Genomic DNA, 24488 nt, shown 5'->3' with positions numbered 1-24488 from the left:
GATGCACCCCCTTGTGACTGTGATAAATTTTCTGAGCAGGATACCACGCATTTTATGATGTTCTGTGAGTTTTATACTGATGCTAGGAAAAAACATCTATTACCTGTGTTGAGGGAGGCGGGTTTTATCCAAGTTAGACCTGTCTGAATCTACCTCCAGATGTTGGGCAATATCTACATTACTTTTAGTGTGGCTAGTTTCCTAGCAGAAGCCTTCCATCTTAGAAAAAAACGAGCTCCACTGAACATTTTATTGTAAATAAGGTATCTTTTATTGGTATTAGACATGATGTAGCTTAGTAAAATTTTAGGTCATCCCGCTGTATTATTTAAATATGAAATGTGATTTTAATGTATATGTATTATATGTGCTTTTTATGGTTTCTTTGTAAATCGAATAAAGCGTGCTTTGACTATCTGAGTTCAAACCTAAATTCGACCAAAAGTCCAACTTTACTACTTGTAAAGTTAGACTTCAGGTCTAATCTTAGACTTCAGTTTCAAACGTTTGATCTAAGTTTACCTTTGTGAATCAAGCCCCATAACCATTTGAATTAAAATAAGAAAGCAGCGTGCATTTCATACTAGATCATAACATATGCTTTTAACCTGATATTCAATTCTTACTAACACTTTCTAGTAAATTTGGTCTGTGATGAATGCAATGTCCTTGCTTCTGTTGTGTTTCTCCAGGTTGGAGGCTGGAGTTTGACGGGAGCCTGGAAGAGGACAGACTTCAACGAGACCCTGCGGCTCCTGATTGGAGAATACAACGTCTTCCCCTTCTTCAGAGCCTACTTGCATTCAAGCCCATTAAACCCAACTCTTCATGTCATTCAGGTAGGATCACGGTGACACGAATACCTGCTTCGTGACATATGTAACTTAATTTATAAAGTTCAACCTATTGTTAGAAAGAAGACCATGTTTCCAGTGCTATCTCAGGTCATTCATGTAAGAGCATTCCTGAATCGTTGAATGTGTAAAACCTCTTTGGCATCACAGTCAGTGGCCTGCACGTGAACCTCTCTCCCCGAGCAACACAACTGGCACCACGCAAACGTCAGCACACCACAGTTCACTCTCCTCAGCTAAGGCACCTCACAAGTCTACAACTCAAAGGAATGCCAACCGTCCCACCTCTGTCCACCATCTTGGTTTGTCAGAGACCAAAGGTCACCTTTAGGGCTCATCGGATTGAATGATGTTGCTTGAGATAATTCATAGGAGAATGAGAACATTTACGTTGAAGGCATCAACTCGAGTTGTTATTGGGACCTAATTAGTAACTCCACAACGCTCCTTTCAGGTAGAGCCCAGGTGAGGAGGTTGTTCCAGAAGGTATGAATCAAGGGCCTCATTTATGAGGAATTGGCATAAGACAGCGTTGCATGTCTTGTGGCTGCGCTGCCCTACGCCAATGTGAAAGGTCAGAAATGCCCGTATTCTTGAAATACAGTGCATTCCTGTCCTTTCCCCTGTGCTAGCACCCTTTTGGTTTGCCCTGCACCAATGTAGGCACCCTTGCACCATGGTGAAAAGGTGCCTCCATTGTAGGCAAGATTGTGTTTGTACAGTAAAGGGCACCTTCCTGCATGAAAACAATCCTGGGAGGCGTTTTCTTTTTTCCCCGTGTCCTGCAGAGTGCCACACACATGGAAAGAGGAAAAAATTATGAGAAATAAAAATAGTTCCCCATTATACTACTTTGGGAGGGTGTAATATTTTGGCGCTGCCCCAGGTTCACGTGATTAAGTAAATCTAGGGCAGAGTCAAAATCCATGGGTGCTGCATTGGAAAACCCACCTCAAAGCCAATGGATTGCCTCCTTGACACAGGGTAAGATAACGCAGTGACTTGAGTTGCTTTGTCTTACTCCATATCTATGAGGCCATTCAAATCCACGCAGAGCAGCCATGCATCACTTCATAGATGTGATTGTGAGATTTTCGCTGTCGGAGCATCAAATAAAAGTGATGCTCCAGCAGCGCAAGTCTCTCATAAATTAGCCCCTGGGTCTCCATTCTGGTGTCAAGCTCTGGTTCACCTTTGTTGCGCTCCACCAGCTCCTGTATGGCCAAACGTCGACACTAAAGGGCGGGACAGGATACAGCACTTACCACACCCAATAACAGCAACTTCCCAATGTTGGGGTATTAACCAGGAGTGTTCAATACCTTCTGTTTTTAAGTATGAGTTTATTGATAAGAACAAGAAGCTGCAAATGAATAAATTACAAAAATTATGAAAGCAATAAATAGAACTAGGGTGATAATCATTAAATACAATACCTAATAGCCAACATTGTTATGAAATAGTTGCTTAATAATAATAATACAGAAGTACGCATTCTAAGCTCTAAACAACTGGCAAAATGTTAAGGGCATATGGGGGCGGGGTGAAGAGAGGGAAGACATACATACTTCTTTTATGCAAGTTCGAAATAAATATTATAAAGAAAACTGTAGACATTATAAAAAGAACATAAAGCAAAATATAGGCATAAAGATAACAATATGTTAATCATCTAATACTATAAAATAAAATATACCAAAACAACTGGGTTAATTTAAGGTGGTTTTCTGACTTCATCAGACACAGTAATTAAGATATTAGGATGATAAATATGTAGTTAGTGGAAACCATAAAGATCTCTCTTCCCGGCTAAGGTAACAAGAGATACATGGTTTGTATCTAATCAACGATGAAAGCATATGGCATCCCACCAGGATCTAAAAGTAATATTGTGCGCTTGTTTCCAATTAGACGTCATTAAAACAAAAGCATAGGCTAACAAATCTAATATCTAGAGGATAAGCAAAGCCACTGAGGAGCCAAACTACCCAGAAAAACATTAGCAAATGAGAAAGGGATAGCAGTTGTAAATATTTTGTTGATTTGGCATCAAACCAGTTTCCAGATTTAAAGAATAGAAGGGCAATCAAATAACATATGGTTTGAATCAGCATTTGAGTTTGAGCAGGACCAGCAAGATTAATTTGCAGATGATGTATTGGATTTTAGAGTCATAAGGATAAATAACAAACAATGCTAAACAAACTAAAGGGTTTGTGTAGGATTGGCAGCTTGTGCAGTTTTTTGAAGTTTAAGCCACAATTTGTTCTGTAGCGCAACAGACAAACATTCCATTAAATTAAATCTTGTTCCCAGGCCAACTCTGTTTTTGATTTGACCCGATCTGAGATAGTACACAATGACATAAATAGCAGAGGCTGAGCGATTAGTGTTTAATAATAGCAGAAGAGTAACAGCGTTAGGGGGAGAGGTAGATGTAGTAGGTAACGCAGATATATATTGGTTGAGAGATGCACTTAAAAGATCATATTGTGAGTGGGTTGTAGACGGAAGAGAAAATTTAGCTTGGAGATCAGAAAAGGATAGGAGGTGATCACCAGTAAAGGGTTGTGACAACTAACACAACCCTTTGATTCACCATGTTTTCCAGTATATAGAACGGTTCCTAACGTGTAATAACCTGTTATGCCAAATAGGTTGTTGTTGAAAAGTAGTAACTGAGGGATATGTGGAAGGTAGAGGGTGTGCCAGGATTTTGCATGAACGGCAAATAACCAAAGTGCTTGATTGTGAGATTTTTGTTGTGAAAGCAAGAATTTCTGTAAAATCAAAAAGTGAAATAAGAGATTTCTCGAGCTTCAGCCATAAGGGAGGATTTGGCAAGCAGTCTGGAGAAGGCAATCGAGAAGCTTGTTTCAAAGAAAAGGCATGATGATATATTTTTTAATCTGGAAATGTAAGGCCCCCATTAGTTATCTCCTTTTTTAATGAGGACAAGGCTATAAAGGGAGATTTGCCTTTCCAAAGAAGTTTTGATAAAAGAGAATCTATTTTCTCAAAATAATGATCAGAAATGTGAACTGAGATCATGGCAGTAGCGTATTATATTACAGGTGTGAGCATCATCTTGATAGAGTCTATCCTACCCCATTGAAAGAATAAGTGGATGCCAACAAGTAATATTATCATTTAATGATTTGAAAATGTAATCAAAGTTTAATTTTAAAGTAGCCTTGATGGTCTGTGAGAAATGCATTCCCAAAAAATGTATTTTAGAAGGTTGCTAATTGAAACCTGAAAGCTCAAAAATCTGCTTATTACACAAGACAGTTAAGGGTAATACCTCACATTTATCTGTATTGAGGCGATATCCTGATAACTGGGAAATAGTGGTGGCTTGCTGGAGGAAGGGAGGGAGGGACGAAATAGGGTCAGATCAATAAAGGAGTATGTCATCAGCATGAACAGACTTCTTAAATTGCTGTGATTGACTTTGAAAGCCAGATATATGCATGTCTTGTCTGATTTTGGTTAAAAATGGTTCCAGAACAATAACAAACAAAATAGGCGATAGTAGGCATCCTTGGCGTACCTCTCTGTACAAGTAGAAATAATTAGAAAGTATACCCCTAACAAAAATTGCCGCCTTATGACCTGTATATAACAGAGAAATGAGAGCAATCAATTTAGGAGGCTTAACCTGACTGTGGGGTGAAACGCCGAATCGGGAGCATTTTCTCTGAACCGGGACTGCGACGACCACTGTGCCTTGCGGCTCAGCAACCTGCCGCACCTGTGGTCTCTTCCCGCCTCCTCCCGCTGGTGTTCAAGAGATGACTCGCGGCCCCCGCTCCGCGGGAGCCGCTCGTGGCTGGGAACTTTTGCCGTGGATATCCTTGCTCTGTCCCTCGAGGACCTGCTTAACCTGACTGTGGGGTGAAACGCCGAATCGGGAGCATTTCTCTGAACCGGGACTGCGACGACCACTGTGCCTTGCGGCTCAGCAACCTGCCGCACCTGTGGTCTCTTCCCGCCTCCTCCTACTAAAGCATCCCTTGGTCCGCGCACACGGAACGCGCGCGGACGGTCGCCGGGCGAAGCACGGGCCACGGGCGGGCCCGTTACAGACCGAGTAAGACCGGACCGGGTCTCCCCTCTTGGCTCTTGCAGTTGGATTATTTTTCCCAGAGCTACTCAAGTATCCATTCCTTTTCCGCTTCTGACCTACCACTGGCCAGAGAACTATGACATCGCGAGAAACTAGAAGCAAAGCTACTGCATCGACCGCTATGGTTGCAGGTACATTGGACAATTTTCTGTTGAGAGCTAACTCCATCTTGAATAATGACATTCTGACTGTAGAAGGGCGCCTCTCACAGGGAATCGAAAGCCTTAGAAGATCTTCACTGGGCTTAATAGCTAACGCTAGAACCCCGGCTAAGGACGGGGCTCCTTCCACTGCCATTCTAGACAGTATTGACGAAACAATAGACAATGTGCTTCAGGATCTTAGGATAACCCCTGAAAGGCACAAACAGACTTTATCGGTTACTGCTGAGATTAATCCTGTACCAGTAAATGTGATTTGTGTGTCTCCTGAAGTTGGGCATGATGTTGTCACCCCTCGTTCATGAGGAACTAGGGAGGGTGCTGTCCCCAAGAGGAAAAGAGAGAGGCAGCATAGGGGTGGCAAAAGGGCGAAAGTTATTAAGGGGCCAACCGCCGCGGATCCTGAACTTACAAGTTCAGTGGCAACTAGGGTGAGCCCTTCTGCGCCCTTGGGAACTAGAAACGAACCTCCCCAATCCCATCCTGTGCTGTAGAACACGGCAATCACACCCGGGGATCTAGCTAATACTAGGGACAATTACTTTATTCAATCCCTGGAAAAATCATGAAATCGCTGATCAACCCGCTAGTTGCTAGACTTGATTGCATTGACCGTAGGAGGCTCAATAAAATAGAAAAGGCCACTGGGGGTTTGGAAGAGCAGCTTAAAACGACGGGAAATACACAAAAGAATGCAGAAACTAGGGGGGGAGGTGTTGTTCCACCCAAACTCCCTACCTTAGTGACAACCCCCGCCCTGACAAACCCTCCCCTCCCAGTACAGAGCTCCGAGAACGGTGCAGCGGTTAATACTACTGGGGTGGGTTCATCGGCGGGGGCGAATCATGGGTGCACTACTGCTGAGGGTAATAGATTAAAGACGCGAAAGGTAGTTAACTTACCCCCTGAGGCAGCTCCCTACGTAGTTGTTTTAGCAGGTGTGCCCGCGCTCCAAGACTCGGCAGCAAATTGGATGAATATTCACAGACCCTGCCCCCCCCCACATTACAAGTGAAATCATAATGGTTAGAAGAGTTCCTTGGGTGGGACATACCTCCAAAAAAATCAAGGGGGATTGTATATTGATAAACTTTAGGAACACTGGGATTGTGTCACATATCTGCAACTGGTTGGGTGAACCAGCAGGCACTTCAATCCAGGCACTCCCATTGGCTTTCTTTTACCCACCCCTTAACATTCAAACTGAAGCAGACTTTGAAGAGGGCTGGACAAGGGTGGGACAAAGGGAACCTAATAGGGACTACAGGAATCATTTTTATGATTACACTGTGCTTAAAGACTACTCCCATATGAACAGATACAGCTGCCTGGATCAGGTGGACTGACTACTACACGAAACCGGACCAGGGGTTCGATTGGAGGATGTCTCACCTCGGCACAGTGCCCTTGAATTAATCAGTAATAAGATTACCCACCCAGAGTTACCGTCCATTGTTTTAACAGGTTATACTACTAAAAGCCTTGGCGTGGGCCGAGACTTATTGAATGATCTGCTTAAGCCCTCTTCTGATGTGGAACTTGTCCCACAAATCGAATGCTCACAAACAGATAGTACTGGATTAAAAATTCTTTCCTGGAATGTGGCTGGTCTATGTAACAAACTGGATTGCCCTGAATGGGGCTCTTTTATAGATATGAATGATATATGCCTCTTTCAGGAAACCTGGGCAAGGGAAGAACAATCTCGATAGGGCTTTGCTTCTTATTCAGTACCTGCAAAATGGGGCGGGAAGGGTAGACCTGCAGGGGGGCTAACAATCTGGGTGGGTGTCCACTTGGGTTGTAGTGCCAGGGTCATGCATACAGCATCAAAGGATGTGCAATGCGTTATCTTAGAATGGTTAAATGGCTCAAAACTCGCTGTGGTTAACATCTACTCCAGACCTGTGAGTATCTCCTCTGAATCGAGAGCTATAGAAGACCTTTCCGCCTTCCTAAATGAGTTCCCAGAGGGAGTTACCTACGTGATAGGTGGAGATCTTAACTCCCATTTTGAGCCACTCATGGATCTATTGGATGGTACACTCCATAAAGAAGATGAACACTGGAAAATCCCCCGGGTGGATAGTCCCCCTGCCAGGTCATGGGCTCCCTTACCAGTACAAATTATGACCCTGACACTGAGATATTCAATAAGGGCCTGTAATGGACGTCTAAAATCGGACATGCCTTCTAGGTGTACTTTCAACAAGCCTGGCCAGGAATCACGCGTGGACTACATTTTTGTAGAAACACGCGCATGGCATAAGATCCTCGATTTTAAGGTGGTACTTCCAATCCCCTAGTGTTTCCAACCCCCCCCCCCTCCTCCCCCCCCCCCCATAGAGTCTGGTTCTGACAACAGGGTGGTCCTTTCTAGTAATAGAAGGAGACTCATATGGGACAAACTGGTCATGCACCCAAATTTAGTGGCAGAGTTATATGCCTTGGTAATTCCGGCACTGGAAGCGGATGGTGCCCTAAATCTCCAGCACCCTTCCCCTGAAATTCAGTCTAGGCTGGGAAAACTCAATAAGGATCTAGTTAATAATTTAGTGGCGGTCCTAAACCCTCCAGGTTCCAAAGGGAGAAGTACTGTCAAAAAGCCAACTTGGTATACCAGGGCCTGTAAAGTTGCGAAATCGCAGCTCCTCGAGGCCCTGAAACTTAATAAAAAAAGGGAACTTATAAAAGAAAGGAGATTAGCTTACCGGCAGATAATATATCACGCAAAGTTGGAGTGGGGGAACGAGAACTGGGAAAAGTTAACTTCCGCACTGGCAACTAGAGATGCTCAGAAGTTTTGGCAGATCGTGACTACGGGCTCGACTGATGACGTCCCAGGTACATTACCTAACATCGCTGCAGAGGTCTGGGAAGTGCATTTCCAAACTCTGTATCTTGGGAAAAATTCGCCAGGAGCTTCACTTGGCTCTATTGCCGAAATGACCACCCTTGACTTCTCGGAGGGTGAAGTTAGGGCAGCTATTGCCAGACTCCCCTCCGGCAAAGCCCCGGGGCTGGACGGGGTGCCCGGTGACCTTTTCAAACACGAACCAAGGGTATGGGCGCCTTATCTAAAGTCTATATTCAATGCAGTCCTGGGGGGCATGGCGGTACCTAGTACTTGGCTGGGAGCGGAGATAGTCCCCATTTTTAAGAAGGGCTCTCCTCTGCTCCCAGCCAACTACAGGCCAATTAGCCTCATTGATGTGTCCCAGAAGCTCTTCTCGAGGCTAATACTAGACCGCCTCCTAGATTGGATGGAGGATTTTGATATTTTAAGCCCCTATCAAGCCGGGTTTAGAAAGAAGGTTTCTACCACAGACCAGATCTTTAGATTAAACATGCTTTTCTGGAAAACTGTGGAAATCGAGGGCGGCTCATTATACACAGTTTTTGTCGATTTGCAAGCCGCCTTCGACCTAGTCCCCCGTCGGAAATTGTGGTGCGTCCTCTCAGAAATGGGTATTCTTCCTCCGCTTCTGGGCATTATAGTACGCCTTCATACTGGAAACTTTGCGCAGGTCAGGTGCGGCAAGGATGGTTCACTATCATCCAGATTCCTGTTGGCAGGGGGGTAAGGCAGGGGTGCGTCCTGGCGCCCACCCTGTTTTGCCTCTACGTCAGCGGGGTAATCGCGCATCTGAACGCGGTCCCCAATACCGACGCTCCAAAGCTTGCTGGGTCTAGGATCTCTGCGATCATGTTCGCAGATGATACTTTACTACTTTCCAAGACCCCTATGGGCATTCAACGAGTTCTTGACGGTTTTGTGTCTTTTTGACAGGACAGGGGGTTGGAAATAAACACTCTGAAAACGAAATTTATGATTTTCAACCCCCCAACAACTACACGCCCGAGTCCAGTGATAGACGGAGTCCGACTCGAAAGAGTCAAGACTTTTGTTTATTTGGGTCTAACCTTGAATGAAAATATGACTTGGGTTCAACATCAAAGAAATTGTCAAGTCAAGCTAGCCCAAAAAGCGGGTGGCATTGTAAAGCTATATAATAAATCTTTTGCTAAAAACCAATTGGCCCACCACTGGAAATTTACAAACTGGAGGCCCGTGGTGCGGTCACATATGGGGGCGAACTATGGGGCTACAAGTGTGCATCCGCGATTTCTGTTGCAGAGAATAAATTTCTAAGACAACTAGTATCCCTCCCTCCCACAACACCACTGTTGCCACTAAGGATGGATCTGGGTCTCAGTTCAATAAATGAGGAATTAGGTGTTAAACCCTTGATTTTCTGGAGGCGGCTGTGGGTAACCCCCGAACTCAAGCATTATAGGCAAGAGCTGTTAGAGGTGCTTAGTCTCCCTAATGCACGGAACATCACTTGGCTCAAATATGTTAAAGAGGAACTTGAGACACTAGGCCTTCCCCTAATGTGGTCTGACCCGGAACGCGTGTGTACCACTTTTGCGCGCAAGTACATTGTTAATTTATATCATCAAAAGATTCTCAGTACCACTCTATCGAATGCTAATGTGGGTTCACTCTCTGGTATGTTTCTTATGATCAAGGATTTTTATAAATTTGAAAGTGTATTAGATAATGTTAGCCCAGTTGTTTTAAGAAAATTATACCTCCAATGGAGACACGGCTCTCTACCGATTAGAGCATTTACGAGTAAATGGTGTGTACCTACCTTGAAAAATTGCCCTGTTTGTACATCTGAGATCGAAAACGAACTACACATTGTGTTTTTTTGCCCTGCTTATCAGTTACCCCGAAAGAAGTGGATCATTCCTATTTGTAAAAGCTTGGGGATTAGGCGCTGCTTCCAAGTTTTTAGAATACTCAAAACTGATCTCTCTCCTCTTATTGTTTTCGCAGTATCTAAATTTTTAGCAGCCATGTGGAACATTAGAAGGAAAGCTGAGAATGTCACTGGAAATAGGATTCAGTGATAATTGGGTCGAGCACTTGGATGTCCCTCTTTTATCTAGCCCTAGAGGTTCAGGGATTTTAATTGATTACCTTTTTAATCATGTATAAGGTTACGCTTTTTACCCTGATGATCTAACTTCTTATGATGAAATTATTGATTTTCTAATGGCTTTTCGTCTATTGTTTTAAACTGTAATTATTGACTAATTGTGAATTCTTTTATGACAATAATGTCGAAATAAAGATGATAATGAATGAATGAATTTAGGAGGAAAGCCAAGCCATTTTAGTGTCTGAAACAAAACATCCCCCTAATCGTATCAATAGCTTTTTCTGCATCTAATGCAACAGCAGCAATAGGATGGTCTAGTGTAGAGGCCTTACTCAGGATATTGGAAAAGACTTGAGCATTGTCAGAAGCCAATTTGCCTCTAACAAAACCAGATTGCTCAGTATAAATAAGGTCAGGCAAAATATTTTATAGTCCACACTGACTAACAAAATGGGGCGATAGTTCTTGCATTATGAAAGATCGTTATTGTGCTTTGGGATTAAGCAAATCATTGCATCCTGAAAGGTGCCTTGAAATGTACCATTAGTAATAAATGAGTTGAACAAAAGTAAAAGGTTGGGAGGAGAAGTTTTGCAAAACAATTACAAAATTGAATAGTGAAACCGTCAGGCCGAGGAGCTTTCCCTCTATGCAGTGAAGAGACAGCATGTGTGATTTCGGAGAGCGAGATAACTGCTCCTAGTGAATCAAAGTCAATATGTTGCGAAGGAGGAGAAGAGATAGATTGAAAGTAATTGGTGAGAGCAATTGTGGTGGATATGAATCTGGTGAGTATAAGTTGGTATAAAAGGTAACAAATTCATTAAAAATATATTTAGCCTCGAAAAGAGCAGTAATGAAAAATCGAAATGCCATCTGCCTGCGTGTGGAGAGAAGGGTATGAGATCAATAAATCTATGCGCACCGGTGCATGATCTGATACCAAAATTCATCCTACATCTGAATGAAGGACATGTTGGGCCAGGGATCTGCTAAGAAAAATCTATTTGGGATTGGGAACGGTGAGGTGTTAAGTTAAATTATATTCCTGGAGATCTGGGTGGCATAATAATAATAATTTACGTTGGATGGTGGATTTAAATTTTGACTGCATCTTAGTGCGCACAAACTTGACTGTGGAGTTCCTATTCAGTATAAGATCACATATTTGATTTCAGTCCACATCAAATGCACTAGTATCATGGTTATATTGAGCAAATTTATCGGAGATTGTTGTCCAAAAGGTATTGTCAACAAAGACTGGGCCATGTACATTAATAATAATCAGAGGTATGTTATCAAAAAGGAGTTTAACAATAATCCATCAAACATCAGAATCTGATTCTTGGCTAACAACTGTAATATGTAATATGACATAGAATTAGAACTCCATTCTTCTTCCCCAGAGCAGGAGCAGCAAACACAGTGCCAACCCAACATCTTTTTAGCTTGTTAGCCTCTAACTCAGAAAGGTGTGACTCTTCAAGCAATGCAACATCTGTTTGGAGTTTGGCTAGATGAGCTAATACCCTCTGTCTCTTAATAGGATTACCTAATCCTTTAACATTCTATGAGGTAACCCAGAAGGACACGTTAGAGCAGTAGGGTGCACAAATAATATGTCTACAGTATGAACTTAATAGAAAAACAAAAAGAATATTGGAAAAAATAAGAGGTACATTTAGTGAGAGAAAGAAGAAAGGAAAGGAAATTGGAGAGGGATGCGAAGAAACAGAGAGGGCACAGTAGAACCATAAAAATATATATGAGAAAGAGCTTAATGAAAGAAGAAATTTAACAGTACAAGCCATACAAAAGACAAATGAGAAACATACCTATGAAACACAGAACAAGAGGGAGGGTGGCAACTAGAAGACATCGGCGACAACACCTGAACCCTGTATCATGGTTGGGAAGCATTGACTTGGGTGAAAACATCACGTAACATTGAGACATTTAAGGAAATGAGCCATGAAGAAAAATATCTGTATAATAGAGAAAGAGATCGTTATGAAAATTAAGCCATACTATAACAATAAAACAAAGACAATTCATAACTAGCTAAGCATAGAAAGAAAACGGGTATGAAAGACAAATTAATTCAAGTAGTTTTTGAAGTGTCTATATCCTCTCTTCCATGCTGTTGTCAAAATTTCTTAAGTGTGACAGGCTCTTCATAAGTGGTTGTCTTGTCATTATATGTCACTTTGAACAGACAGGGATGACTTAAGCCAAATCTCACATTTATGGCTCTCAACTAAGGATGCATATCCAGGTATTGCTTTCTGCAATCTGCTGTAACGTTATCCACATCTTGAGAGAAAAATAGTCTGTGGCCTGTCCAGATAATTTGCTTTTTAGCTTGGATAGCAGACATTACTTGTAGAAGATCTGTATATTGCAGGAAGAACAAGATAATTCCGTGTGGCTTGATGGAGACTCTGGGACCCTGGGACCAAGCTTGTGGGACTTCTGTATGTTGAGAGGAGTAGTAGTAGGCATATCCAAAAGTTTTGGGAGAAAAGATTGGAAATAAAGAATCGGATCAGAGGCCTTCATGTTCTCAGGAAGTCCATATATCTGAAGGTTATTACTGCAGTTTGGGTTTTCAAGATCCTCAGTGAGCTTTTTAAGAAGTGAGATCTCCAATTCTGGATGACAAATCTATGTAGTTGCAAGTTGAAGACTGTCCTTTTTTGCTCTACTAGCTAAACTCAAGCCTCCAATAACCCCTTCGCAGTGGAGCGGGGAGGCGTGTACAGCGCCCCGGTGCTCATGTGCTGATGACGAGCTGAGCTCGTCACGGCCACACCCGTTTTCGTGGAACCTTCAGCACAGCAGGGGAATTATCCCCGCGTGTGAGCGTTCCACGGCTCATGACGAGCTCAGCTCGTCATGAGCACACGAGCACCGTGCCTCATGACGAGCTCAGCTCGTCATGAGCACGGAAGGAGATAAAATCCATTTATCATCTAAGTGCTGTAGTGTTTTGGTAGTCTCTTCCATAAAAGTTTTCAATGCATGAATTTCCTCAAGAATCACCTCCATGGAAGCCGACAATGTTTTCACTAGAGAACGGGGATTCTTTTTTGGCCTCTAATTTGGACCCATCGGCACCTAACTTAATGAAGAATTTTTGGGGCTAGTACCTGTATGAAATTCAGGTTTTTGTGAGGAAGAGTTATCCATATCATTGAGAATAAAGCACGAATATAGTGGTATTAAAAGTGCCAGGAAGTTTTAGGTTTCTTATTTTCCCCATAACAGAGAAAAAAGGAGGGAAATTCCAGCAAATGATTAAGTACGCAAGGCAAGGAATTAGGTGAAGTACACTGGATGCACAGGTAATATAGTAAAAATGTAAGCACTGTGACAGTGCAAAATGGCTAAGTCATTAATTCAAAGGTTTAAGAGGCAGGAAGAGAAGCTCAAAGATATATAGGAGTACAGGAACATTAAAAATGACACATATTAAGAATTATGAGTTCTGAAGAGGTTCCATCAACCAGATAAGGAAAGTAATGTGGAATTAAGAGGGAAAAAAACATTTTAGCGAACTGAAAAAAAATGTGTGCAAAAGTGGTTACTTTTTATTCCCAATTGTAAATACAGTGTCCATTAAAGATTATGAGTCAGGCCAGTCCTTGGTAGACCTGCAGTAAAAAGAGCAATCAGCTCCAAATAGGCAGCGTTGGAAAAAGAAAGCGCTCCCCACCTCTCAAAACAGTGTGACCTCCCTCAACGAAACCTGCAGATGATAATGTACACTTGTATGAAGATAGGTAGTTTTAGTACAGACAACTACAGCAATGCAATAAATAGACACATTAAAATCTCCTCATAAACTGTTTTAGTAGGGCAAATATAAAACAGCAGAAAAGCAATAAAGCCAGGTGTTCCAGAATGGTTAATGAGTCACTGTTATTCTGTGCAGTGACCTTCATTTGTCATTTTTGTTGGTACTGGCAACATGTGTATCCTTGATAAAAATAAAGCATCCATAGAGGAGTTAATTATGAGGCCAGCATGAGCGGTGTGAAAAATTAAGCGATGAAGAAAGGAGTGTAGTAGCTTCAGAATGCAGCATTGGAATGAAGGAAAGCACACAACTCCTCTTCAAATAGCAGGTGAGACCTCGCGTTGTGAGGCAAATTCCCCCCAGGCCAGCCGTGAACAGAAATGTAATAAAATGAACCATGGAGAGGCTCGACGACTCACCAAGAATTCTGGAGGAGACCCATTCCTGTCTCCTCCGATAAGTAAGTGTTAGTGTGACCTCAAGGGGCTACAAGCTCGTCCTCGTGGTTGCTGGAGCACATGGAGGCACCGCCATCTTGAGTTGCACCAAAACCACGCCCCCTGTTCAATACCTTCTAACCAAGCTTTCAACATGAAAGCAAGCCATAACATGCATAATGAGGGGCAGATTTATGAAGGCCTTGCGCCGCCGGTGCGTCATTTTTAACATGGGAAAAAGTGACGCACCGGCGCCGCAAGGCCTTCATAAATCTGCCCCTTAATATTTAATACATTAAATTCTGCATGGTTGTCTTTTTCCTCTTGATACATTTCCTTAAGTATATCCTGCTGGAAGCAATCAAACCAAAACTGCGAGTGTGTGACATCATCACACAATAGGCAATGGGGATACAAAATCAGCCCTGAACTTGTAATGAGGGCCTGAGGATCATAAGTGTGTCAGTCAGTAAAAATGACTATTATATATGTTAATTAGTTTGCTGACATTCCCAATTCCCTGACTTTTTCCCAAGCTACCACTGTAGGACATCAAGGAGTAACACAGATTTACCAAAATTATTCTGATTACTAAAGCATAATTACAATTATACCCAGGCATAGAAAAAATACGCTGTAAGATTATTTATTAACCCTAATTTCCAAATCATTTATTTGGGGTAGAAAGGGCCCAAGTTTGCTCTGAAACGGCCCAAAGTGCTTGCTAGGCCTGGGTGGAGTTTGCGAAGCTCCGCGAGTGACCAAAAAACTCTTTGGCGCTAATCAGATTTCCACAAGCGACAAAGTGCATTTGGTCATGCCGTTCGTGTTCGAGTGTTTGTCCCATGCTGTGAAATCAGCACTAATGGCCCCATGCGCAGCGCAAGAGGGCACAGCTTTTTTTTCTTGCCGCTCAAGTAGATTTTCTACCTGAGCAACAGTTTTCTCAACGCGAATGGAGGTTTTATCAACTTGAACGGTCGCGTCCTTCCGCGACCACAAGCATTGAGAAATCTGACTGCCCGCTTTGAGAAATCTCACCAGGAGATAGATTTTCCTTGCTCGCGCTCGCCAAGTTTACGTTGGTGGGCACGAGTAAAGAAAAAAACTCCTCTTCGCTGAGCAGAATTTTTCAGAACTCCACATGCTGCCCAGAGCGCGGAATTCTGAAAACTCTGCAATATACATGAACGGAGCGGAGTTCACTGCCCAGGCCTAGTGCTTGCTCGGTGAGCGCAACTTATGATTGGAACATTTTGTAGGGCTGCTTTTTGCTCAAAGTTTAGCTTTGATTTAGGGGTCTTCATTGATGTGACCTTAAATATCTCCAACAAGGTGTAATGTTGAGAGAGGGTGGGCGCTGGGCTAAAAGTAGACCTACTGAGAGAGAGGTGAATTTTCAATGTAAAATAAGTCTATGTAAGTGAACAGTAAAGGAAAAACTGACCAAAGTAAATTACCAATAAATAATCAAAAATATATTATTTTGTTAAAATGATAGAAGATCTTCCAACATGGGAACCCACTGTGATGTCGAGTAAACTTTTTATATAACTTGGCAGATGCTTACTTTGTACTCTAAACAGCACTGTAAGTCAATAAGCATTTGTAAATCACGTGGACCACTAGGGCGGAAGAAACAAGTCAGACTTCTGAAGTTTCATGTGATGAAGGGTTCTTTTTGCACTGTGAAATAATTTTGAAAGTGCAAAATGGGGACAGAGTGCAAAAGAAAGAGATGACAAAAAGCACCAGTGGACTTCCGCTCCTGGCCTTAACGCGGACACCCCATTTGCGCAGGACGAATCTATGACATAATATCGACAGACAGAATATCTACCTACAAAAATATCGATACAAAAATATCGAAGTCAAAAATATCGGAGGTATATCTTCATAAAGGTAAGTACAAAAATATCGAAATTTTAATATCGTAGTACAAAAATATCGAAAGTAAAAATATCGTTTTTTTAAATGTATTAATAATACTGTAAAAATAGTTTAAAAATACATATAATTTTACAAATATTAAATAAAAACATTAAAACATATTTAGAAAATTATAACTTATACATATACATTTAAAATAAATTTAAAACTAGGGAAAGCGTTGGATAGCGTAGGGGTAAAAATTACTATTCCCACTCCAGAGGGTGCAACAGTAGGGAACGCGTTGGATAGCGTAGGGGTAAAAATTACTATCCCAACTCCAGAGGGTGCAACAGTAGGGAAAGCGTTGGATAGCGTAGGGGTAAAAATTAATATTCCCACTCCAGAGGGTGCAACAGTAGGGAAAGCGTTGGATAGCGTAGGGGTAAAAATTTCTATATTTTCGATATTTTTAACATACATACCTTAAAAAAAACGATATTCTGTCTGTCGATATTTTGGACATCGATATTCTATACCATCGAAATTAAAACATCGATATTATTGTATATCGATATTTTAATTTCGATATTTTGTCTCACTACCGCGCAGGACAGGGTCTCAAACCTTTTAAATGAATGGGCCTCTCAGTCTGTGTCCATTCGTTTTTCGAATGGTTGGTCTCCGGCTGCCCCATGAGGTTTGTGGTGATCTAGGACCCTGGCTGAGCAAACAAGCATTGAAAGGCAACTGAAACCAGTACCATAATATGACACAGGCTTGAGGTGAGTTGTGCTCCCTGCAACACTGCATTAATGTCAGCTCACTGGAAAGTGCAATGGCATGTACACTTCAAGCCATCTGTACATATATGTGCTTTGAACACATTCACAACACACACTATTTTACCATTCCCCAAGTCATTGTCACATGGGTCAGGCTTCAATAGTTCTCAATCACAATCAAATCGGCATAAACGTGTAATCTCCCGACCAAGGGTTCTTCTCAGACACATTATAAACATGTCACACTGTACCATGACCTAGAAATCCACCCTCTAATCATGTATGTGTTTACTGTAATCAATGGATGTGCATGACCTTCATGCTTTTATATAACCCATGTTTTTGTCCTATTTACTTCTTAAATTTGTGTTGTGAATTAGGCTCCTTAAGCGCCTTGAGACCTTTTTGGTGATTCGCGCGCTATAGAAGAACCTATGACTATGACTATGACTTGTAATCATGGGTCATGCCCACCACGATATGAGCATGTAGCATCTTTCTTGAACCTACGTGTTTGTGGTGTGGCGCTCATTTACTACTTAGGGCCTGATTCCGATGTTGGTTACAGACTTGCAAGTAGGATGCGACCGAAGCCTATTCAGATGCATACCTACACCTTTCAGTGAGAGCATGCATTCCGAACGGCATGCATGCTCTCACTGAAAGAGCAGGGGCCCAGTTCATCCCTTCACCCCGTGGCAGGCACCTCAAGGTGCCTGCAGCCGGGTGCAGGGATCAACAGGACGGCATCATAGGTGCCCTCTGTGCTGCCATTTCATAGCCTCACACCCATGGGGGTCCAGCAGGGGGCCCCCAAAGACAGTTTCCCACTGCCCTTTTGTGCCCGAAAGGCCGGCACAAAAAGACAGGGGGAAACTGCCATCGTACTCCCTCGGCTGGAAAGAGGCAGCTGGGGGAGTGCTGAAGGGTTTCCGGATGGAGGATGGGCTCTCCGAGCCTGTCATAAGCCATCCGGAAAACCGAGCTGGATTCCCTTCCGACCGAGCCCATCCGAATGGCTCGGTGGAAAGGAATCCAAACAGCACATTCCAATGCGGGCAGGAGGGTCGGTCGGAGCCCTTCCTGCCCCCATCGGAATCAGCCCCTTAGTGCTCAAAAACAAAAACAAAAAAAGTCCTGGCACAATTAATGTTCTCAGTATAGTTGAGTCTGATTTCGACATTTAGGGCCAGATGTAGATAAAATCAAATTTGCGAGTCCTTAGTAGCGAATTTTGCAGATTCGCTATTAAGGACTCGCAAAATTGAATGTAGGTAGGAATCGCTAAAATATTAGCGATTCATTAATATTCCTTAATAACTAATGGCAAATTGAGATTTGCTAATAAAGAATACCTATCCATTCATTCCTATGGGCTAGGAGGCCCATAGGCATGAATGGGAAGATATTTGCGATTCGCTATTAAAGAATTGAAATAGCGGGAGCTTTTTCAAGGGTGACAGGGTGTCAAAAGGACACCCTGTTGCACCCCTGAAATGTGCATGTGTGCACATGTGGCACACATACATGCCCTAAGGGCATGAATGTGTGCCACATGGCACTTTAAAACAAGCAAAAAAGTGCTTTTTTAAAGAAAATCGCTAATTACCACCAACTTGAAGTTGGGGGTAATTAGCGATTCCTTAAGGCTAAACAGCCACATGCATCAAGCTAAAAACTGGTCGCAAACGGGCAGATTCTCAGAATCTGCCCCTTTGCAACCAGTATTTTTGCATTTGGGATAATCATCTCAATTTAAGGAATCCCTAAATTGAGATTCCTTAAATTGCGATTGCATTTAAGGAATCCCAAATTGAGATTCCTTAAATGCAATGCATGAAAGTCAAAGAAATTAGCGATTTCGCTAATAGGAGTAGCAAATTACCATGAAGTTGAACTTCATGGTAATTTGCAAAAAATTCAAAAAATGCACTTTTGTGCATTTTTCAAAGTTTCATGTTGCGCACACACATGCCCTTAGGGCATATGTGTGCGCAACATATGTGCACAGATCAATTTCAGGGGGTGCAACAGGGTGTCATTTTGACACCCTGGCACCCTTGAAATTGCATTCTCAATTTGCGATTCTCTAATTGAGATTTGCAGATTGAGAATGTCTTCCGATTCATTGCTATGGGCCTCAGGGCCCAAAGGAATGAATGGGGAGGTGTTCCTTAATTGTGATTCGCAAATTGCGAGTCGCAATTAAGGAATGTTTAGAAATCACTATTTTTTAAGTGATTTCTACATGCATAGGGTTTTGCGATTCCTTAATTGCGATTCCTTAAAAATCGCAATTAAGGAATTGCAAAAGCCAACAATGATGCATGTGCCAGAAAGTGCACTTTCTTTTGTGCTACTTACATTGCATTGAAGGAATCGCAATTACAGATTCCTTAAATGCAGTCGCAAAATAAGGAATCACAATTTTGCCATTCCTTATTTTGCTAGTAGGTTTAAACTCACCTACATTGCTCGCAGCCAAATAGCAATCGCAAACGCTGAAATTCTGCTAATTTCAGCATTAGCGCTCGCTATTTGGCCACCTACATCTGGCCCTTAGATACAAATTGGCAAGTAACAAGTACAAACAGTTTTGAACTCTCTTTTGCACACTTTGGGCCTGATCTAGATGTTGGTGGATGGGTTACTCCGTCAAAACTGTGACAGATATCCCGTGCACCGAAATGTAAATTCTCCATTTTAATCGTGTGGAATCAGCTTTCAAGTCTAAAAATACGAAGAGCAAAAATCTGTGTAATCTTCACCGTCCACAGCGTCGGTTCTAAGTGGTCTTCTCCTCAATCCTGCCTCCCTCCTCCCCATCCCCTGCTGTTCTTCTCTGTAACACTTCTCCAGGTCAGAGTAAAGACCCCCTGAAAGAGCCTCTCACGTCACTTTCTAATTCAAGGGTTTGTCTTCTCCCCACAGATTGACCACCCGGACTTTGACATGCCGTCGAAGAGCCAATTTGAGAAGGAGAGCGAGTACACCAAGGTACAGTAAGCATCCCCTCAGAGGGTACAGCACAAGGCATGTGAGCTTGTAGCTAAAGAGGATCAAAATACAAACTAAGCCATAAACATGATGTAAAGGGTTAAAGTGACTGCACACAAAGGAATATGCACAAGAACTTTAAGACTGAAACCATAAAGTCAACCTTAATGGTTCTTGAGTAAGAAATTGGATATTTCCTCCCACAGCTTTACTCCTATCTTTCAAGCAAATTTCCAATTTTTCTTAAATTGACAAGGAATTCTAAGAGTTCTCCAGGAAGCTCTGGCTCCTGCAACTTCCCAGGTTAACATGTGTACATTGATGTATTTGCTTTAATAAATTCCTATGGGAAAATCGGGCCATCTGTGAAGAACCCCTTCCAGTTCACCCTCACTAATTCTGGGAATGTTTTCCCCTATTTCCTTCCGACTTCCCTAACTGGAATAAATACCAATTATTCCCACTGTGTGACCCTTCATATGAAAAGTTTGTGAATGCCACATGGACGTCTATGCTGGCAATATGATTGTATCCTTTTTAACCCCTTCCATGCTGGTGACGGAACCACGCCGTCACGAGCCACGGGGGGCATGTGCTAATGACAGCGTGGTTCCGTCATGCCGCGGACGCTCCGCCCACGCAGCACTGATTCCCCGCCCGTGCGAGCGAATTAGTGAGTGGGCGAAGTCGTGATGGAACCACGCCGTCCTAAGCACAGCCTGTCCGTGGCACGTAATGGCGTGGTTCGATCACAAGTATGGTGGCGCTGCGTGATCCCCCCATACCCCCAGCGCCGCAGCGGAATTACCGCCGTAGCCAAGGGGTATATTAAAAATGTGGCTTTATTGTCATAGACTTGTCGTTGGTAGTAAGGCGGGGTTCCTTCTCACGCTTAGGTTCACCACTGGTTTAGGGTAGTGGGATACATGGAAATGTGAGAAGCGATATCTGTCCTTCTGCTTTGGGTGGACCAGTTCATGACTGTCATTCATGGGTCATAGTTCAGTTGAACATTATCCAGTTGGTGCAACTTTAGATACAGTTCCGGTTTGGAATGTGCTAAATTTGCTTTCATGTAAATACGTGAAATTTCAGGAAAACCACACAAAATTATGCATTATTTTGTAAAATGCAAATTCTTCATTTAGCGCTATGTGTTAGCTATAATTTGTCCACTTGTCAATTTTTGACACAAGGACCTATTTTACGCCAAAAACAGCATGGAAAACAGTATTACCATGAAAACAGCCACTCACCTCCTGGCTGTTCACATTGATCCTGTGCTATAATTGTGATGCAAAGGCAGCATCATTACATGACATGCTGTACTGGTGTAATTCAGGAACTATGCAATGCCCCAAATGTTATGAATTACAGAAACGTCATTTAAATTTCACCCAAGTCTAGTTCCAAAAAGCATTAGCTGCCATACAAAGTTACCACGGTTAAGAATGCCAGGTTTTTTCATACACTGAGAAAAGTATGCTCTTTTATTTACAAATGTCGTTTTGTAGAAAAACGTAGTTTTGGGCTATTTTGCTAGAAAATTCAACTCTTTCTCAAATACTATGGTGCCTGGTTTGAATGAGGGAAACTAGAGGTCCGATGATGATGATCCCTTATGTAAAGCGCTCTGATACCTTCGGGTCTAGCCAGCACTATATAAAACTCTTTAAATTAAATAAATAAATGAGTCCTTGAATCTGTTTTTGCCTCAGGCTCTGGTGCAGATGTACTTTGCTTTGTCTTTCAGGTGCTGCGTGTCTACCTGTCGTACCTGCAGAACCTGACAGGGTTCCTGGGCGGGGAGATAAATACCATGGTTATCCCTTCCGTGTTCACCTTTACATCCAAGCTTCTCAGTGAGGTGACCCCTCTACCGGAGAGGCAGGAGCGGCGTATGCTGTTCACGCCCACCACCATCGCGGAGCTTCAGGTACGCTGCTAGGCTATATCAAAATGTCCATGTGGATTTATTGTGAACACAATGTTTCGGCTAGAAACTCTGGGGCAGATTTACGAGCCTCCTGCGCCACATTTGCGCCGCTGTTTTGTCACTTTTGTGATGCAGCGGCAGCGTAAAACATGCGCTATGTTGCGCTATATTTACAACATGACACATCTAGGGAGATGCGTCACGTTGTAAAGCCCTGCGCCACATGAAACCTGTGTCAGGTTTCATGTGGGCGTTGCGGCGCAGTGTGGGCGTTCCGGCGCAGGAAAGCCTCAGAAAAGTGCCGGAGTGAAATCTACAAGATTTCACTCAGTCACTTTTCCGATGCCGCTGCGTCAAAACCTTGCACCTGCTTGAAGCGTGCGTAAGGCGTGACGCACCATGTTGAGGATAGGCCAGGTTGGAACAGTGCTGGAGTTGTGTTGCACCCACGAAACAACTCCAGCACTGCGCCAACCTTACGCCGGCAGATGCGACACACATCTGTTTATCCTTGCGCCATGATGTGCCCATTGTAAATGCGGCACATCTGTGGTGGCGCAAGGGTAAACTTGCGTCACGCATCTTTCCTGGCGCATCCCAGCTGTTTTGGAGGGATGATCCAGGAAACGTGAATCCACCCCTCTGTACATAGTATGTTGGCGCCTGGCGATATATGAGGACAAATGCGGCAAAGTGGTAACATGGATGAATGATGACAAAGTTTGGCAAGGAATGGGGCAGCGACTTTACAGCTACTAGCTCAGAAAATAAGTTCAAATAATAATAATGCAAATGCTTCTTCAGGACCAAGGCCAACATTTAGCAAAGACTGTTTCTGACTGTAGGGGAAGGTTGACTTTGGAGACATGAGGAGATCAGGGAACGTGCCTATGGCTAACGTATTAAATAATGTATTATTATGAATGTGATCGGTCTAGCCTGCATTCCACAATTGAACTTACGTATATATATATATACACAAAGCAACAATCAATGTTACATCAGAACTTATTTGATGGTTGCATATTTGCAAAATCCTAAGAAGTGTTTGGGATTCATGCTCAGCAAGATATGGTCCAACCCCCAAACAGATTTCTGTCAGGAATGAGAAAGCATGGCTATAGAGAACTAAACACATGTTTACTTATCTAGCTCTATGTTTGATTCAATCATAGGTTTTCATGCAAGACTTGATGCAATCATACAAACCATAAACATAATAGTGGCTGCACGTATTTGCAGGCAGCAGACGACACAGTGTTCGATCTATAGGTGCTGAGCGTGATTTATACAACGTAAGAGTGAGATTCCTTTTTCATGCAAGGCCCAACAGTTGTGGTATTATCAGAAAACACAAATATTGTAACCTGAGAGCGGACATTGTCAACGTTTCAACCAACCACAGTGAATTAACAGGGTCTTCTCCAGGGCAGTGTATACTATAGTGGATTTGAAAACCGTGGTTTTCACAGTGCCTATAAATGTCATATAATCTAGTAGGATTTTTAGAATCAATACTGACACGTAAGAGGGCAGGCTAACTGGTCCTGTTGGAGTCTGAAATAGGCACACACAGATGAAGAGTTCCATTTATCACAAGTAACACACAAAGATAGGGAGTTTGTAAAAATACCACTGCCAGATAATTCCAGAGGGAACCTGGTTTGCAGTTTTTAAGTTCTAAATGAGGATGGAAGCTGAGTTTGCAGAATAACCCACATACATCATTTCAATTGAGTGTAGCACATAGGGCGAGAAGGGGTAATATTTGAATGGATTGGGGCTGTCCTAACTTCACTAATGAGTCAATCCATAATAAAGACTTTTCTTTTCAGTTGATTCTAATCTGCCATGCTGGTCGCCAATGCTTTTTCCACTAGTGAATTGGTGAACTTTTTCTTTGCTTGCACTCCTTGCTTTTGGTGGCCTTCCCATGGTATTCTGAAGGTATTCTCATGGATATGGTAGGCTCAGGTACAGATTAACTCTTCTGTCATGATGTTCCTTGATCTAAAGTCCACTGATGGTTGATTTCTTCCAGGATCTGGCTCCAGCCATTGATTGGCTCTCCTGCCTCCAGGCGGCCTTCCATCCCCGACAACTCAACAGCTCAGAGACCATCTTTGTTCACGACATGGATTACATGATGGGGATGTCACGACTGGTGGACCTCTGGCAAAAAAGGTAAAACGTCACATGGTGGACTTACAACAACTGCTAGGATCATCTGCACTCATTGTCTCTTTGTCTTTGAGGATGAAGAAGTTAGATTGTGGTATGTGGAAGACCATTTAAAATGACAGACCCTGTTACTCAGGCTCAAAATCTGGAAAAACCCTGAAGCCCAACTCTGCAGATTAGTACTGAGCGATTGCCTGGCCCTGGGTAATTCCTTAGATATCCCTTGATTAAAGGTTATTAAATCCAGTTTTACTAAGTTTGGTGTCCCGGCGTATTTTTCTGACCCTGGAAGTCTTGATGGGTCTCATCTGATCGAGTTAAAGAAATCGTCTATAACGAAGTTAAGCAGACACGCGTGGTGAACAGTATCACAAAGTTTAGAGATTCT

At 42.7% G+C, this 24488-nt stretch overlaps 1 protein-coding gene across 1 annotated transcript in view; it reads left to right on the top strand.

The window, feature by feature from the left end:
* Positions 1 to 24488, top strand: part of KEL (Kell metallo-endopeptidase (Kell blood group)) — a 590619-nt gene that overhangs the window by 384998 nt on the left and 181133 nt on the right. The window contains exons 5-8 of the mRNA XM_078655679.1: positions 693 to 839; positions 19918 to 19983; positions 21737 to 21919; positions 23961 to 24103. Coding sequence (XP_078511805.1) covers positions 693 to 839; positions 19918 to 19983; positions 21737 to 21919; positions 23961 to 24103 — 539 coding nt within the window. The remainder of the gene's footprint in view (positions 1 to 692; positions 840 to 19917; positions 19984 to 21736; positions 21920 to 23960; positions 24104 to 24488) is intronic.

The sequence above is a fragment of the Lissotriton helveticus genome, chromosome 7, assembly GCF_964261635.1.
Source record: "Lissotriton helveticus chromosome 7, aLisHel1.1, whole genome shotgun sequence".
NCBI lineage: Eukaryota > Metazoa > Chordata > Amphibia > Caudata > Salamandridae > Lissotriton > Lissotriton helveticus.
Note: the sequence above shows the minus strand (reverse complement) of the source record. Positions and strands in the feature narration are given on the sequence as shown.